Source organism: Gopherus flavomarginatus, chromosome 3, assembly GCF_025201925.1.
Source record: "Gopherus flavomarginatus isolate rGopFla2 chromosome 3, rGopFla2.mat.asm, whole genome shotgun sequence".
In the NCBI taxonomy this organism is placed as follows: Eukaryota; Metazoa; Chordata; order Testudines; family Testudinidae; genus Gopherus; species Gopherus flavomarginatus.
Window position 1 is genome coordinate 157,262,048 of NC_066619.1, and position 19,613 is coordinate 157,281,660.

At 40.1% G+C, this 19,613-nt stretch overlaps 1 protein-coding gene across 2 annotated transcripts in view; it reads left to right on the forward strand.

The window, feature by feature from the left end:
* The window catches only part of FGF5 (fibroblast growth factor 5), a 38,156-nt gene that overhangs the window by 12,123 nt on the left and 6,420 nt on the right, over positions 1–19,613 (forward strand). The window contains exons 2-3 of one of the 2 annotated variants that reach the window (XM_050945225.1): positions 4,608–4,711; positions 16,155–16,258. In XM_050945225.1, the coding sequence (XP_050801182.1) occupies positions 4,608–4,711; positions 16,155–16,258 (208 nt within the window). Of the gene's footprint in view, positions 1–4,607; positions 4,712–16,154; positions 16,691–19,613 lie in introns of those variants that run through there. The other variant, XM_050945224.1, reaches the window with a different exon arrangement.

Below are 19,613 nucleotides of genomic sequence, written 5' to 3' on the forward strand. Positions count from 1 at the left end.
GCCCAGGGCTCCAGCTGTGGTAGTTGTGGCTGGGAGCCCTAGGTCATTTAAATCACCCCTGGAGCTACCAGCTGAAGAGGCGGCTGGGAGCCCCGGGGCTCAGGGGCAATTTAAAGGGCCCGGGCTCTGGCTGTTGCTACCTCCCTGGGCCCTTTAAATCACCGCCAGAGCCCCTGGCTGCCGCTGCTACCCTGGGGCTCCGGCAGTGGGACTCCAGTGGTGATTTAAAGACCCTGGGGCTCCCTGCAGAGGCTGGAGCCCCAGGCCTTTTAAATTACCATCCGAGCAGGGCCAGCTCTACAGTTTTTGTCGCCCCAAGCAGTGCCCGAATTGCTGCCGCGGGCGGCGGGGCCAGTCCGTGTGCCCTTAGGGCGGCAGGTGCATTTCTGCAGCTGCAGCAATTCGGCAGCAGCTTCTGTGTTTAGCTGAAGCCACCACAGACAGCTAAACATAGAAGCTGCCACCGAATTGCTGCTACCGCGGAAATGTGCCTGCCGTCCTAAAGGCACACGGGCTGCCCCCGCCCTCTGCGGCAGCAATTCAGTGCGCTGCTTGGGGGCAAAAGAACAGGGACTGCCGCCCCTTGCAGATTGCCGCCCCAAGCACCAGCTTGAAATGCTGGTGCCTGGAACTGGCCCTGCCCCTGAGCCACCTCCGCTAGCCAGGGGCTCTGGAAGTGAGGTTCTGGTGGCAATTTAAAGGGCCCGGGGCTCCGGCCATTGCTGGGAGCCCTGGGCCCTTTAAATCACTGGCCTGGGGAAGCCAGTCCTGCTGGTATGCCGTACTGGACTATACCGGCTTACTTTAACCTCTACAGGGCTCTGAATTAAAACTGCCTTCCCCTGCCAGTTTCCAGCATCTTGCTCTGGAAATAACTTAATCTCCATCTCAAATGAACTGGCACAGAAGGAATCAAAGTGCAACCTCCCGACCCAACAGAAGTGACCCTAGTCCATTGTAATTAAAATAACAAAAAGCACCAATGCACAAAAATTGTTGTATGCTTATAAGTATTTTAAAGCAAACCCTTTTTTAAATCTGGAGCTGAGCAAACAAAAAAAGAGCACCAACAAATAATTAAAAAAAAACCCTGGCTGAGGTCAGTATATCTACTTTTGACATTCTATAACAGTGATTTTCTCTTTGCAGAGCACTTAGTCATCTTACAAGCCACAAAGTACTGGGAGGGCATCCTGACCTCCCTTTGTTTGGTCTGTGACTTTGCATCCTCACAACACAATGTCATCACCTATTCAGGCAAAGCACTGAAGCAAACATTGCAATGCCATGTCAAGTGCATACTTCATGGTTACTTAGTGGTTCTCTGGGGTGCCAAATAATATCTCCTATAGTTCTCCACTCTCCAGATGCTTGAAGGGACAATGAACGACCTCATCCATTACTCAGTATGCATCACACTGTTTCAGTGTGTCAAGCAGCACTAGTAGCCCTCTGTGGTAAGTACTCTGCTAATTCTGGCTAAGGTCTGTCTTGCAACTTTAAGATGGTCTCCAGGAGTCCAATCCAACTCCCATTTAAATCTACCATTGACTTCAGTGAGGGTTGGCCAGGGCTGTCCATGGGCTAGACACAATGCCTTGAACAACCACATGGTGCTCTAGACTAGAGCTATAGGGGAGGATTGATTTTTTAAGTCTTTAAAACCATTTCCCCATCTACTGTTTTGCAAAGGTGCATCTAAATTATTCCATCTCAGTGAAAAGAGGATGCAGGGGAGGATTGTTTCAGGTTTGGGGTGTATACTTTACAGATGAGTCACAATCAAAACACCAGATCTGACATCCCCCAAGTTTGCGGCATTCAATATTTGGATCTAAATTGTGAGTCCTGAGCACATAATTGATGTATTTATAGAACGAGAGCTAGAAGTGTCATAATGTTATTGTTCTCACCTCAGAAAACAGAATTTATAATTGAACTGTTAAAACTTTGATTACTTTGTATACATCAGGTAATAAACTCACTCAGGGCCCAACTCTGCCCTTTAATGAAATTGTAGGGCTCTCTACCCTGTACAGGAAGATCCCTGTCTGGGGTGGAAATCTCAAAGCCTATTCCCTATCCTAGCACATTAAAAATGTGAGGAGTGTGGGAAGACTGCAGGAAGAAGGAGCTAGATCAGTCACAGATCTGGAGTTATTAATTTTCTTTGTATGACATCCTATGCTGCCTAACCATATTCATATTGCTGATTTCTGGGGGGTGGGAGGGGAATGGGCAACAATCCCATAATTCCTTAGCAGGGGGTTGGGTGACACACGCACCGAGTGGCATCAACATTGGGAGATGCACTCTGGGATGTCCTACCACAGCTAGGAAGAAAAAGAACAGGTTCACAGTCAGGGGAGTCTTGTCCCAAGTGAAAAAGCAGTGTGCCAGCCTGGTTATAGGATGCCAGACATGACAGTCTAGGACAAACACTGTTACAGCTGCCATGGTTACTAGCCATGTGGACACAAATCATATTTAAGCCAGTTATGTCAATACTTGGTTACAAACTCAAGGTATGTCTATACTACAATCAGGTGGTGTGTTTACAGCTCATGGACAGATACCAGAGCTTGCTTTGATATAGCTGGATCAAAGCTAGCTTGAGTAACAATAACAGGGAAGCTATGGCAATGCAGATTTTAGCTGCTCAAATGTGTAGTCAGGGTCCTCAGTGGGTGGGTGCCACCACAGTTTTGCTGCTACTGTTACTTGTGCTAGCTTCACTCTTGCTAACTTGGGGATGTTTATATGTGCTGCGATCACATCTCTTGATTGCAGTGTAGATATACTCTGCCTCAGCTAAAAGTTCTAGAGGGTCACGACCTAAGGGCTGAGCCTTCCACCCCAGAAAGTAGTTCTAATAGTTTGTAAGCCTATTAGGAGTCCGAGGGGCAGGGCCCGCAATTCCAAGTGAAGTTTTAGATCAGCGATGTCCTGAAGCTTTGCAAAGAAGTAGATCCATTTCTTGGTACAAACAAATCTGAATAGGCCTGAAACTTTACACTTGTCTGCCTGTCCAAAATTTCCCTGGAGACAGCCAATTTTATGAATAGGAGGAACAGGACACCAATCTGTACATCTCGTTGGCTTCAATGGGACATAAGCACATGCTTAATGGCTTTGCTGAATTAGCGATGGGATTCTCTACGTACTCAGGTGCTTTGCTAAACTGGGGCCCAAGTCCTCAAGCATGAGATTTCAGTAGATAAAGAATTGAACCCAGTGAATCTCTCAGCATTCAAAGGCCCAAATGTGGCCATAAACATTGATCCCTTACTCAAAGAAGGAATTCAGATACCCTGGTAACAAACAGAGTAGTTCCCTGGAAGTCAATAAGGAAAAGGAAAAACAAATTTTGTTCCCTTACGGCCAGATTCTGCTATTCCTCGTCAAACTAAATAGTGTATTATTCCACAAAAAGTCCCATTGAAATCAGTGGGAATGCTTGCTGAGTAGGATTCTACTCAATGTGAGCAAGTGTATTAAAATCTGACCCATGGGAAGCTTAAGAAAACATGGAATTTATTCCTTTAGCATAAATTATATTTGCTGCAACTTTATTTCCATAATGCAATATACCAGTGAGTGAGGAGGCCTGGTTTCATTCTGGATAAAATGGGGCAAAATTTAAAATACTTTATTTTCACTTCTTTTCCCCTTTGCCAAAATTAATCTGCCCTAGTTTTGCATATGTTAAAATTAGAAACATACCCAAATAGTGTGTCTTGAATGGACACAGTAATACACGCCAATGTTATTCAGCTAGATAAACCCTGCCAAAGGGGAAAAAAAAGATTTTGAACTTGTGAATGTTTCTCCAGATCTGAAGTAGCTAAATTTCATCTGAATCACAATGTGTCATCCAAAATTCAGATCAGCTCTACTCCGGTATTTCTGGTGCAAATCCGTTATAACAACAAAAGTGAGAGACCAAATTTGTGTGAACTAGAGGGAAATTTGGGTCTGAAATAAGGGACATCACTGAAAAACAGGGATAGTTGAGATGTATTTGGCCAAGAGGTCTCCTAACAGTATAAAAATAATTGCTGCAATGGCAGTGGTACAGTGTCAAGGAGCCATATGGTTGAAATTATTGGCTTTTGCTGATTTGTGTTATAGCCTACTTTGAACAGAATATAGAGGAGTTTTTTTTGGTTTTGTTTTTTGAGTGTATTCATAGGAAAAGAGATCTATTAAGTTTAAAGAGAAATAGGGCATTTAGCCCTGATCCTACAAAGACTTATGCATGTACTTAAGAACATGTACATGGATAGTTCCAGTCACATCAGTGGACTATTCAGATGTTTAAGGTTATGTACATTTGTAAATTTTCGTGGGATCGGGGCCCAACAAAAGACATCCTCTGCATTTCTGAAGATCATATGTCAGTCATCTGAAAGATGACTTAAGGTTTTAAGACATATATAAATAAATGCACATTTCCAATAAGCAAAACAGGAAACCATCAAATGGGAAATTATTGCGAAAACCAAGGAATAGGAGAATCAGGGTTTTTCAAAAGGAAACTAGAATTTCTTTTTGTAACAGTGATCTGAAAAGTATTGTGATTTACTTTGGGATTTCTGTCATCCTAGGTATTTTGGAAATATTTGCTGTGTCTCAGGGGATTGTAGGAATACGAGGAGTTTTCAGCAACAAATTTTTAACGATGTCAAAAAAAGGAAAACTCCATGCAAGTGTAAGTAAAAATTGAATTACAAGTATATATTGTTTATTAAAGGCATTGTGGCAACTTCACATGTACACTGTAGCAAAAGCAGTTTTCCTGGGGCTCAATCCTGTAAGGTGCTAAGCACCTACATACTGTGCTGAGTTTCCTCAACCTCCATGACTTCAATTAGGAGTTCCTTTCAGGATGGAGCCATAGGTAGGTAAAAAGACAGACAGACAATTACTTGACAGGTAGATATAAAAATTTGAAGCTCTGGATCATATTTATTACATTTTTACCAAAGAAAGATTTTTTTTTTTGCAATCAGATTTCTGTCTTCAAAACAATAAGGCTCTTTGTTCAATAATGTCTTCTAATTAGAGAAAGGAGATAGATTTTCACAGGAAGTTTTATCCATGTGTTTCCTTAAGAAAAAGATGAGGAGACACAGAACTGGGGTCTGATCTGGTGTTTATTGAAACAGATGGAAATTAAGATGCAGACTTGGCACTTGGGTTCAGTTTGCTCCGATGGCATATGATGGAATGGAGATGTACCCGTTGTAATAACATGTAATACCACTCAGAGAGAGAAGAAAAGGAAAAAAGAGAAAATTCCAAGTCAAGCAGGTATCCCTATTCAGAAAAGCTAAGTCACTGAGGGGCCTGTATTTTAACCTGGAGTATGTGCTTGACCTTAAGCGCACTCTTTAACTTATCCACATGCTTAGATGCTTTGTTTAACTGGGGCCAGCATGCACTAATTTCCTTACCATTAGCCCCTGATTTGGGGGCTGGTGATTGGTGCAGAATACAGCACACAAGTGTGCATAGCCCTTCCTTCCACCACCTTCCCAAATTCCTCATACAGCCATGCAAGTATTAAGTGGGCCCCTCTTGCCCCACTGAATATAATGGCAAAACTCCTACTGATTTCAATGGGAGCAGGAGTAGGTCTATGCTGATTGCCCTTTTACTATGTGCCACGTGACCTTAATTTCCATCGACTTCAGGTGAAAACCATGAGAGTTGAGGGCATTTGGCACTTTACAGGATCATGCCACAGTAATGTAAGCTGTGAAATTTCAATCAAATACAGGCTCCCAAAGTGGGAGCATTATTTCTATTTTTAAAATCAGAGTAACATTTGACTATTTAATTTCATTTTAAAAAATATTTTCCTCTTTTGTTTTTCGACATATTGGTTATACTGCGGGTTCCAGTATGCTTTTCCAGATACCTATAGATTTTTTTAAGATCAAGGATATTCTGTCCTTTTTGCTTTTGCTATTATTGAGGACAAGAAAATGTTTGTTAATGTATAGAGAAATCATAACATTTACTATGCTGATGTAAAAATAACTCTTCTTAAAATGTATATATCCTAATGGGTAAGTCCTGAAAAAAGAAAATTGCTTTAACACAGAGGTGTCATACAAACAACCAGGGATCTGGATTCAGCCTAGATGATGAATTTATGTGACCCCATAGTGCATCCAGAATCTAAGCTTTTATTTTAACAAAAAGCAAATTTCTAGCTCTCAAGGTTGTGAAGAAAATATCCCAAATAAGAAACAAGTGTTACAGAACCAATTACACTGCCCAAATCTGCAGACTGCCTGAAATTTTAGAGGTCTGAACCCCCTCCCCCAGCCTCCCATTAATGTCCCTGGTTTGTTAACTCTGAAACCTAATGCCAGTCTAAGCATTTCATTGTTTATTTGGGGTTGGGAGCATAACCAACAAATGAAGAGTGGGGAAATGGGAGTTAGTGCAGGGAGGGAAATACAGAGGAAGAAAGAAGGAGAGACACAAGGTCAGGGAAGAGGAAGAGATGCATGCAGCAGAAGATAGGGAAGAAAGAGACACTTAGAGCAGAAGTAGTGGTGATCTTAAAGGGAGCAGATTTTCCCTTTGAGTGATAGTGACTGCAAGGATAAGGTATCGAGCAAATAATAAAGAACAATAATGACTACAAGTGTAGTTTTTTACCTAAAGGACACATTGCACATACAAATCTCCCATCACAATCAGTGGGAAATTCATAGTGGATTGAAAGGAGTCTTCAAATTTTACCCCCCTTCAACTGACCATTATTTAAAAAAATGGAATTCATAGATTCCAAGGCCAGAAGGCGCCATTGTGATCATCTAGTCTGATCTCCTGTATAACACAGGCCAGAGAACTTGCTCCAAATAGTTCTTAGAAAAATATCCCATCTTGATTTTAAAATTGTTAGAGATGGACAATCCACAATAACCCTTTGTAAATTGTTCCAATGGTTATCTACTCTCACTGTTAAAAATTTACGCCTTATTTTCAGTCTGAATTTGTCTAGCATCAGCTTCCAGCCATTGGATCATGTTAAACCTTTCTCTGCTAAATTGAAGAGCCCATTATTAAATATCTGTTCCCTATGTAGGTACTTAGAGATTATAATCAAATCACCCCATAATCTTCTCTTTGTTAAACTAAGTAGATTGAGCTCCTTGAGTCTATCACTATAAGACAGGTTTTTGAATCCTTTCATCCTCATGGCTCTTCTCAGAACCCTCCCTCTCCAATTTTTCAACATCCTTCTTGAATTCTGAACACCAGCACTGGACACAAGATTCCAGCAGCAGTCGCACCAGTGCCAAGTACGGAGGTAAAATAACTTCTCAGCTCCTTCTCGTGCTTCCCCTGTTTATGCATTCAAGGACTGCATAATCCTTTTGGCCGCAGCGTTGCATTGGGAACTCATGTTCAGCTGATTATCCACCATGACACCCAAATCTTTTTTCAGAGTTACAGCTTCCCAAGATAGAGTCCCCCAACACATAAGTGTGGCCTACATTCTTTGTTCCTAGATTTACACATTTACATTTAGCCATATTCAAATGTATATTATATGCTTGTGCCCAGTTTACCAAGCAATCCAGATCACTCTGCACTGGTGACCCTGTCCTCTTCATTATTTACCACTCTCCATATTTTTGTGTCGTCTGCAAACCTTATCAGGGATGAGTTTATGTTTTCTCTCAGGTCACCGATAAAAATGTTAAATAGCACAGGACCAACAACCAATCCCCGCTGCGGGACCCCACTAGAAACACATGCTCAATTGATTCCCCATTTATGATTACATTTTGAGACTGATCAGTTAGTCAGTTTTTAATCCATTTAATGTGTGCCATGTTAAATTTATAGCATTCTGGTTTTTTAATCAAAATGTCGTGTCGGACCAAGTCAAACGCCTTTATAGAAATCTATGTGTATGACATCAGCACTAGTACCTTTATCCACCAAACTTGTAATCTCATCAGATTTGACCCTCTTCCCGAAATGAGTCTGACACGTCTGCCGTAAGAAGACCAGATCCACTGGTTTCTAGCAAGGTAACAAGGTGGGGCTCACAGTAGCAGAGCTTCTTCATTTAAGCCTGATGGGGATATCAAGTGAAACATAGGTTTTGTATCTGACTCTTCATCAGTGTGTTCTCTGAACTGAATGAAAAGGCAGTAAGATTAATAACTGAATGCTGGGGGCTGATTCACCACTGGGCTCCTGCAGACAATTGCAACAGAGTGCAGCCGTGCCTAGAGCTTGCCATTGCATTTTACAAAGGACTACAGTATATCATAGGTATTTATATGGTTCTCCTCACAGTAGTGCTTGAGCACCTCACCATCGTTAATGTATTTATTCTCCCACTATCCCTGTGAAGTGTGATTATCCCCATTTTATAGATAGGAAGCGGAAGCACAAGGAGGCTAAATGTCTTGTTCAAGGCTGCACAGGAAGTCTGTGGCAGAGGAGTGACTTAGACCCAGGTCTCCGAAGTCCTTCGTTAGTGCCATAATCCCTGGAGCATCCTTCTCCCCTGTTCTGCCACCATTACTCCCACTGAGAAGTCCTTTACTGCATGGGGAGATGTATTGATTTCGACAAGACTATAGAGCCAGGTATTACTTAACATGAATAAGAGTGACTAAAGTGTGTCAGGCCAGCTGGGGTCTGCCCAGAGCCAGAATACCCAGGAGTTCTGCTAATCCAGGGTTCAGAATTTAAAGCTGGTCCTCCCCTAGTAGATGGCAATGGTATCACTGCTTGGCCTCACAAGGTGGGGCAAACCCTTGGTTGAGCGCAGTTGTCTCCAGGGGAATACCAATTGCATGCATGTCACACTCCATCATGAGGCAGAAATCAAGCCCTGTTTTTTGTTTTTGTTTTGTTATTTATAAGATAGGATGGCTAGCACCTAGCAAGCATAAACATGATTATTCTCTCCTTTTATTTAATCATCATGCAACAGGAAAATTCAGCATGCCCTAGGAAAAATATGCTAAATACAACTATTCCTCTCTTTAAGGGGGATGGCCTTTTGCTTTAAGTAAAACACAGGTGCTTTGTAAAAAGAAAAGTCTTCAGAAAAGAAAGATAAAGGAAGGCACCTACAATTACCATAATAGGTTTTCCTTAACTGCAGCTTCAATGTTAAGAGGATGTGGAAAATAACACCTTTATATAAATCTCAGGACAGTCAAGTAACCACTGGCTAGATTATGCTTAAGAATCTGTTCTTTTTAGTGGCATCCAATACCTTCATTATTCCGTTTTAAGTTTTGATTTATGTCCCAGCATTAGCAGAAATTAAATTAAACTCTTGTCAGCATATGGTTAATTGTCACTGAACAAACCCCCACAGTGTTATAAATGGACACCAATTAGATAGGTCAGACTGAAAGGTTAGGACACATGATTCCTCACTCAGATGAAAGCAACAAATTTGTAGAAACTTGACCCAAATGTCTAAAGATTGCTGGGCTAAATAATGCAGATAATGCAAAAACAGCATCTGTTGTTCTTTCCTGTCTTGGCAGGATAAAGTTATTTCATGGCCTAATGAGTTTTAAACAGTACAAAGCGAATCCTGCGCCTGTCACTCACTGCACCTCTTTGATATAAAAGTCATTCTGATGACTTTGAGTGAACTGTAGATAAAAGTAATTCCTACAATTATTTGGGATCCTTCTAAACCAATTCTCTGGGACCTGTTTTCTCTTATCTGAGCTTAGTGCTTTAAATTAGCCCTCTTTCTTTGGATGGCAACTTAATTAAATTATAAAGTGGTTCATTTTTAAGGAAACTGGATTCAGAAATAATATTAAAACTAGCAATTATCAGTTCCGTGCACAGATGGGTTCTTTCTAATTTCTAAGGCCTCAGTTATATGTTTAAACATTATTATCATTAAATGGCTGAGCTCTGGTTTGGTCTTGATTTCAAGAGAAGATTTTGTATTAGCATAAATGCAGAAATATTTTCCTACAGGGTTTAAGGTAATTTTCCTTTGTTAAGACTTGTTCTAAATTAATAATTATGGGCTGAGTGCTTCAGTCCTCACTCAGGCAAATCTCCTATTGAATTTCATTTTAAAATGTAATTGACTTTAGGATTTGTCCTTATAGTTCTATTTGTATTTCCTATGGAGCAGTTTCCGAACACGTGCCAACATTCAGTGACCAAATGATATGTAGAGTTGAATAGAGTTGGTTGCGGTTTTTTAGATGGAAAGTGTTTTAGTTAAATATTGCTTTTCAAAATTGAAAACTTCTGGTTTTAAAAATGCAAAATGTTTTATTTTTTAAATTTCAGTTTTTGAAAAAGAGAATTGGGGCGGGGCAAAATCATGAAAAATAATGATAATAAAAAAAAGAAAAACCAGTGGCTAGCGAACGCTGCAAAACGAAAATCAACATCAACATTTTTCAGAAAATTGAGTTTTCCTTTTTCTGACCTGATTTAAAGTTGTAAGAAAATCTACTTGGATAAAGCCCGTCCTCAGCAACATTTTTGTTATTCTTTGCTGATGAGATAAATCATTGTATTCCCATACATTTATTTATGGAAACTACTTAGAATCTAAACTTCAGCTTGTGAAACCTGACATATTAGGTAGTGATCTAAAAGTCATTTCCATTCAAAAGCCTTTCTGAAATGCATTGGTGGTCACAGACCAGTTCTTAGGAGGCAAGCATTATTATATATTAAAAAGAAAAAGCCAGCACAATTGGCAGTAGTTGGCACCCTTGTTAGCATCTCAGAAGAGAAGATTAAATGGAGAGAGACTGAACTCCAACCCGTGCTTGAGACATATAGGAGAAAAAGGATGGTCTTGTGTTTAAGGTACTGGATTGGGATGCTGGAGGCTTGGATTCAGTTCCTGTCTCCTGTGTTTGGGCAAGTCACTTACATTCTTTGTGCATTGGTTTCTTCATCTGTAAAATGGGAATAATAACAACTCCCTAGCTCAGAATGGTATTGTGAGCATACATTTATTAATATTTGGAAGGTGCTTAGATATCATGGGTCAGGACCTCAGCTGATGTAAATGGTCATAGCTCCATTGAGGATCTGCCCTTGTGATGTGGGCCATATAAATACCTAGATAGATGGCAGTTTGGGTTAAGCTTGTGCTTGTGATGTGGACAGTATGTCAGCAGCAAAGCTGTTGACGGAACAACTTCCAGGAGCACCAAAAAAATTAGGAAGCCTGACATTTTCCTCCTGCCTCCTTGGTATTTCAGCTCCCTGCTTTGCTGAACTGCAGTCCCATCAATGCTTTTCAGTGTCACAAATGCTTTTGTATTCAGATTTCAAAAATCAGTTCAACAATATGGACTCCACTTTGAATCTCTCTATTGACATGTGATGTTACATTGGAAATCACTGGGCAGCTGACAAACAATTCAAATGCTGTATCTGCCCCCCGATGTTTTTATCAGAGGAAAGATAATCAGATTGGAAATATTTTAGTATATGTTTGTTTGTATGTTCTCCTGCCATATTGGACATGGAGAGTGGGACTTTTAAAAGCACTCAGCATCACTCTGCCCCATTGAAATCAAAGGGACATTTCCCAAAGGGGGAGAGAGTGCTAGGGAAAATAGAGGAAAGAAAGGAGGGAAAATTTAAACAAAACAAAACAAAATTAAAAAATCAAACAAATCATTCATTTTGAATGAAAAAGTGAAAAAAAATTGTTTTGACACCATTTGATTGGAATGGAAACATGTTTTTTAGCTGTGCCATCAACAAAATCAGAAGGTTTCGGTGAAAAATGTCACATGACATTTGTTTGAGACGTTTCACAGAAAAGAATTCCCATTTTTCCAAAAGATGGCCAGGTGTTATCTGGGAATCCCAGTTGACTTGGGAGTCCCAAAGAAATTCCAAAGGAATGGCCGATGAGATTCCAAAACCCCCCAGATCCCCGAGATCTTTAATTTCCAACTGAACAAATATCCAAAGGACAGATTGAATTATTCAGATTAATTATTCAGACAAAGGACAAAACTTCTAGCTGTGCTGCCTACCCCTAATACTGTACAGCATTGTAAATGTTGGGTTTCTTTTCGAGACCACAATCTTTTAGCCATGCTGACACATACGCTAATATATTTATTAAACTTCCCAGTTAACAAAGCTATTTTAAGCTTAACTTGCACACCTGTGTGTGTGTGTGTGTGTGTGTGTGTGTGTGTATTAGTAAATAATAAGCATCCACCAAATATTCGCAACAACTCATAAAAAGAAAATTAAAATCCAGGTAGAGGCCTCTGTATTTCAACCTCAGGTTCTAAGGGTTCTGTCATCACTGATTGCAAAGGCAGCTGAGCAAATGTAATGTCCTAAAACACAAAGGGCTTGTTCTTTTAGTTTCTTCAGATCCTGGCCGGAAACAGAGGACCTGCTTCAGTGCCCTCATACAAGATTGCATCAATACTTTTAATTCCTTTGTCCTAGTCTGTATGACCAGACTTATAGTAGAGAAAGAAAAAAAAGAAAGAAAGAAAGACTCTGACCTTCAGAACACATGTCTGGTGTACTGAATATAGCCACCTCTTATTCTCTCTTGGGGTTCATCGCTCAAGTTAGGATAGCATTAGAAATCCCAGTAATGTATGTCTCCAGCCTTGATCTCCCTTGCTAGGAAATAGTAAAGCTGTAACAAAATTTGGATTGTGCTAGTAGGCCAGAACTAAGTTGATGTCCAAAAAAAGAAATAACCAGGTGATAATACAACCCAGGAAAATGTCTCCCAATACCCAAACACTCTGAGGGCAATAAATAAAATACTGGTTTATTAATAATACTAATTAAAAGCACTGGTAAGTAAGGACTTGGGACTGCAGTCCCGTGATTACCATCAGTGTTTTGTCTGCACTGGGCCTCTATGGTTTCAACTTGGATTTGATCTGAGGAAGAAAGAGGGCTAGACAGTATGGCCAGTATTACTCAGGTGTCTCTGCTTGCCTTTTCCCAACCCTGGGAGGATGATTCATGGATATGGAGGGCTGAGGATGGAGACTGGGTAGGCTGGGTGAATAGAGGCTGTGGGGGAGTGGTTAGGACAATGCTGGGCATGCTGAGCATGGGAGAATATTGTCCCTTACTCCAGCCCTGTGGAGAAATGCTGGTGAGGATGATAGCCCCAGGCAGTGCTATCTTTTCTAAGTCCCCATCGCTGGAAGTCCCAGTGGCAGCTGTTGATGGCGATCTGGATCAAGACCTCTGCACAGATATCTTTGCCTTCCTGCATGGATCCCTGGACCCTGCCAGCAGCATTCATGGGCCACAGGATCTTTTCTGTGGGGTGCAGGGCATGCTCCACCTTCTGAATATGCAAAGTGGGAAAGTGCAGAAATTTCCTCCTCTGAGACACCACTCCTAGCCCACCAATTTTACCATGACAATGGATAATCTGGGCCTCTCAGGTGAATGCAGTTTGTCTCCCCCTAGAAACTAGCAATGTGGAGGTCTCATGCCTCCACAGTGGTTCCAGGTGTCTTGGAATGGACCCATGCTGCCTGGCTTCCCTTGCTGGTGGATGCACCCAAAAATCCGCATCCAGGGATACCAAAAGTAGAAGTGATTCTTCACAGCAGTTGGTGCTGCCCCAGAATGCACTGAGTTTTACTTGGATTTCCCACTGGTATCCTCTGGAACTCACCAACACAAGGACCTCTGTCCCTCTTCTCTCCTGTCTTGGTTGGGAGAGATCCATGCAAAGACAGCAACCTCCACAAAGAAATCTTCAGGGGACAACCCCTCCTCTTTGGGGATTTGTTTCTTTTCCATCTCAATGCTGTATCCTTCTCAGGGCAACACATAATTCATGTAAGTAAAGGTCCCAGGATTCAGTGTTTTAGACAGCGGCTAGGAATTTAGCTCAAGCCTTTATTTCTGGAAGAGTAATATTCATTTATGTATGGCACATCATGTTGGATAACAAAAGGCAGAGAAAGCAAAAATGCATAATTAAAATAATTCTTTCTTCTTTCAAGGAAAGAGCTAAAGGAGATTAAAGTGAAGTTGTTATGGAGAAGATGCAATAGAGGTCAAGGACATTGCCATTTGAATTCTAGAATTCAACTCCTTTAAACAAAATATGGGTTTAATAATGTGATATCAAGCAAGTCTGCCCATTTTCTAATTGATTATAAAACACTGTTTCTTTTTGCTTTCCACTGCATCAGACTTTTAAGTTAAAAAGCCCAGCATCCCTTTTAAAATAAATATATTTGAATAATCTACTTTGAAATCAAACTTTGATGCACTTAGAAACAATTTTAGATGATCTCAGGACACCAGTTAACACTCTCATCATCAGATTCCAGAAGTGGCAAATTCCTTGAGGGCTGCTTCTTAAGAATATTAATAATCTTCATGCACACACCTTTCAGATTTTTAAGGCCCTATTCTATCTTTTTGTATTTATAGGTTCATCTCAATATCCAGCCCTTCCATTAGGAAAAATGCACTATGATATTCTGTGATTTCGTCTAGGCGGAGATTTGCTTAGCTTACATTTCACAGCTGCCCTGATGTCTGACCATGGCAAAACGTCTACATCTCACTTTTTATAGCTGATCAACTGACTGGCCTTATTCCTGCACTCTGTTCACACACACAAAAAAGGACTTGTTTCAGTGTTCTCATGAAAAATTGTTGAGACTAGGGTTGATATTTTCAAAGTTTACTAGGGGATTTAGCCGCTCAACTTAATGTGAGTTGGTGATTGAATCCTCCCATCTGCTTTGAAAATCTCTGCCCAGCTCTAGAAGGCCCCGAGTCTGCAAAGAAGCACGTGCTTAACTTTTATGCCTTGGCCAGATGCACCCATAAGGGACTATTCCCAGTGAGTAAAATTAAGGACATGCATAAATCTTTGCAGGATCTCAGCCCAAGAGAGAAACTCTGCTGGGACAACTGCCAATCCTAGGGGCTGAGTCAAAGCCTACTGAAGTCAATGAAAGCCAGGATTATTTAGGTGCCTAACTCTCATTGATTTCAGTGGGAGTGAGGAGCCTAAATACTTTTGAGGATTTAGTCCTTAGTGCCTCTGGCAAAATATTAAGCTCCTACAATTTTTTTTATATGTTTATTTTCTGGAAAGGAACAAAACCTACCTTTACATCAACAACGCGAGAAGTGAGCTGAGGCACTCTGAGACTGGCTCTTCAATGCAGTAGTATTAGAATTATACACTACAACAGATTAATTTCCACAGAAGCGTAACATTTTCCATACATCGTTATCTTGTTATTAATTATAATTACCTTTTATTTAGCGGTATCTGGCATTGTATAAAGGTATCTGGCACCTTACAGATGCAACCCAATCCTGCCACTAGGCAACGGGAACTATGTGTCTGTGTGGATTCAGAGCCATCTGTGCACCTTAATCTTGGATTGCACAGGGTTAGTTTTTCAATGGGATGTTCAGATTTACTCTGACAGTCTGGGGCTTGATCCCTGGGCCATGAAGTCCATGGAAGACTTTCCGCCGGGAACTGATGTGCAACAAATGCAACTACTCTGTAAGGAAATATGCTCTTTGACTGAAGGGCATTTTTAAAGGTTATCAAGAGACAACAAAACACCCAAAGTTAAAACAACAATGTGATCAAGACTATGTGCAGTGAAGCAATGAAAATCTGCATGCAAATTGTCATTCTGGATTATTAAGCAGTGATACAGCAGAAAGCAATTTTTTGAGGGCAGGAAATTAGACACACTAAAGAGCAAAAACTAAAATTCATTGAAGGAGCTGCTGCAAAGGAGACCAGGAGGCAATTTTCCTTTTGGTGGAGGATAGCAGAGAAGCAGACTGGGAAGGTTACTCCTGAGGCTGATGATAGATACCTCCAGCCAAGATTTTTAACAATGAGTGCCTCAAGTTAATCTCCTAAACCTATATTTAGACAAGTAAATGGCCTGATTTTCAAAAGTGCTGAGCACCCAAGCAGCATCAGCCAGAGTTGTTGGGTGCATTTCACTTTTGAAAATCAGGTCACTCAACTAGGCAATAATATCAGAACTGAGGAGCCTAAATTATAGGCAGCTATTATTGACAGTGTTGGCTCTCCTTTCTTACCAGGTAAAACAAAAACATTTCAATAGACTTCTATTTGTTTCTTTTCCTAGGCCAAATTTACAGAAGACTGCAAGTTCAGGGAGAGATTTCAAGAAAACAGCTATAACACGTATGCCTCGGCAGTTTACAGGACCGAAAAGACTGGGAGAGAATGGTATGTGGCTTTGAACAAGAGGGGTAAAGCCAAAAGAGGCTGCAGTCCCCGGGTGAAACCCCAGCACATCTCCACCCATTTCCTTCCAAGGTTCAAACAGTCTGAGCAGCCAGAACTGTCTTTCACTGTCACTGTTCCTGAAAAGAAAAAGTCACCTGTCTCCACCCCAGCAAAACCAAAGGTTTCATTGTCCGTGCCTCGGAAGAGCCCCAACGCTGTTAAATACAGGCTGAAGTTTCGCTTTGGATAGCCGTTAAACTGATGGCTAGAGAGGAACACTTTTCTCAGGAGCTGATGCGTGCATGTGTGAGTCCTTGGCTTACAATAGCAGATAGGACCTTGATCGCACTTAGCTGCATTAGGAGGTCAGACAGGGAAATACCCATTTGTTTCAGTTTGACCTCAGCCAAATTGCTTTTTGATAGTCAAGAGTGTTAACTGAACTGGAATTCTTCATCCAGCCCTAGGGAGGAAAGCAGTGGTTCAGGTCAAATGAACATAAAGGCCTTTTTTTTTTTTGCCTTAAATAGCATTCTCACTTTCCTACTCTCCAAAGCATTGAGACAGGACTGTACATTTTGAAACAATGTCTGATGGGTCAGTTTATTTTTTTGCTTTCCAAAGAATACACTTTTGGTGTTGATAAACTATTTTATGAACTTTTGGTTTTTTTGGTTGTCGGAAGCAACAAAAAGGTACCTCTACATTGAACATATTTTCTTACTTTCACTGTTTTAACGAATTACATTTTTCACAATCATTTTCATATGAGAAAATTGGTCAGAGTCAAGTTATAATTGACAAGGATTTTTTTTCCTGAATCTTCTCTTTTTGCTGCACTTTTTACTTCTGACTGTTTCTCAAACTCATATATCCAAGTCTGTCTTTTTTTTTTTAAGTTTGATTCCTCTCCTCTTAGAAGTCAACTCTTTTTTAAAAAAAAACAAAAAACCAATCTGTACATTATAATTTGTGCCATGATGTTGAATCCTTTCTTTCTTTTTTATTTGGGAAGGATTTTCTTTTATCCAAGGGAGATAATGCATTTTAAGTTTTTGGAGGGGAATGCTTCATTTATAAATGACCCTGATTCCAGTCCCCCACTCCTACTCTTTCTTGAACAGCTGGAAGAATAAGTCTTATTCTGTCCATCAAACTATCATTTCGAAGTCTGTGTTTAAAATACCTCTGTCATGACCCTGTGGCATTCCTGCTATTATAGGTCCACAGGGATGGAGCTGCTTTTCAGGGGAAAGAAAGGGAGGCAAGAGCCATTCCATAGGTGTATCAGATAACAGCCATCAATGTCATAGCCTATTATCAAATGCTGTCATCATTATACTCAGCAAGTAAAACCCTCTCCTGAGACTCCTACTCCAAAGGTAAATGATTCCTGTGAGTGCATCTGCCTTTTGTAACAAAACGATGGGCTGTGGATTTAAAGGCGGGTCATGTGCTACAGGAATCAGTCCTATTCGAAGAACGTGTGAGTTGCTGTTGACATCCAACCAGTGGGCCAAATGGGGTGCACGGGTGTAACTAAAAGCAGAATTAGATCCTTTGGGTTGGATCCTAAACTGGTGTAAATCAGCCTCTTTCCCAGGGACTTCAATGGAGCCACGTTGATTTAGTCCAACTGATCATTTGGCTCATTATCACTCCAAATGGAACATAGTTCTGCAAATGTTTTAACTCATATGATTTATGCAATTTATTTATTTAATTGATTAATATACACTTCACACTGAAAAATGTTTTATTTGATCTTAAGTATGGCAATGTGGCAATAAACAATACTATAGCTACTTGAACCTTTGAAAGTATTTTTTCTAGTTATGGTAGAGTGGTGTAGATTTTAAATGTCAATAATTATTCATTTATATTTTTCTAGTAACTAATTATGCATATAAAAGAATTTTGGACATACACACAGATCTAGCTGCATTGTGTATGTACAAAAAATACTAGGGTTGAAACTGATCACCAATTAAGCCTTAATAGACTTTACAATGGCTTGCATTAGTAGAACGAAAGCTCTCATATTACCTGTACTAACATATTTTAGTTGCATATCAATAATAACGAAGCCATGTGCTACTTTCAAATATTTTACCAAAAATCATACAAAATATTATTTCCATTAAAAGCTTGGCTTTTCATCCATCATTGTTTTGAGTGAGGTCAAGGCCTTCTCCCAAACATTTCATTTAATACAGTTTAAATATAAGCATACTATGTAGTGTCTTTATTTTTAATAATGGGAATAAAGAGATTTTGCCTACATGCATACACTATACATACCACAAGAGATGGTGATGCCATAATAAAGTATAACTGTGTTTAATTTTAAAACATAGTTGTGTAATTTCTCTTTTCTTCTATCAACTATCCTACAAGGTTTTTATTGAATATGAAGAATGGATGTTGCTAAATTAGCTACTACACGTTTCTATTAAAGGGTTTGGCAGGAGATAATATTGTTGACAATAAAGAGTGAGGCAAAATGAGCATACATGCTCCTTTTGTACTACAAGCTCCACATATTTTACATGATGACAAAAGAACCCAATCACTTATCTTGTACACTTATTTTGACTTAATTAGCAACAGCAAAGTTAAAGCAGAATCACGGAGATGTGTTTATGCAGGCCCATGCTCATTAATTTCAAATGCTAAAGCCAAACTAAAATTAAAAAATTCAAATTGCACTTCTTATCTCCAGTTTACCAGCCATACACAATTACATATAACTAATGTTCAGTGAAGCATAGGGCTACCTAAATTAACTAATTGAATGAACACATTTGCAGAAGACATATATAATACAACACCTTCCTAATCCTCATTACCCATGGGGTCTACACATACAGTACATGGATAGTTATGTCTGCTGTCAATAAATAGAACTGTCTTTACGGGCAGAATAATAACAAACAAAATATAGTCAGGATTTGCTATGAAATGTAATTGTCTTCCATCACAAAACACAAATTTAAAAAATTACATTTAGGGAAGAATCTTTGCAGATAGCCCAGCCTGTACAACAAAGAACATTCTTCTCTTTTATCTATGTATTGCCCCTCATAACAAATCCAAAATCCAGCTTTAACTTTAGTGTCACATTTTAGTAACAGCAGCTACCAGAATAAACACATCTCTGTGTCCCTGGCAAAAGAACACATTTAGAATTCTTTCAGAGATAGCCACAAGAAAGGCCACCAACTAGGTCTCCAATCCTGCAAGCACTCATGTGCATAACTTTACCCATGTGAGTAATCCAATGGACATAATTATGATTTCTATGACTATAAGAACCTCAATCAGGGCTGAGGGCACCGTGATACCAATCCCCTCC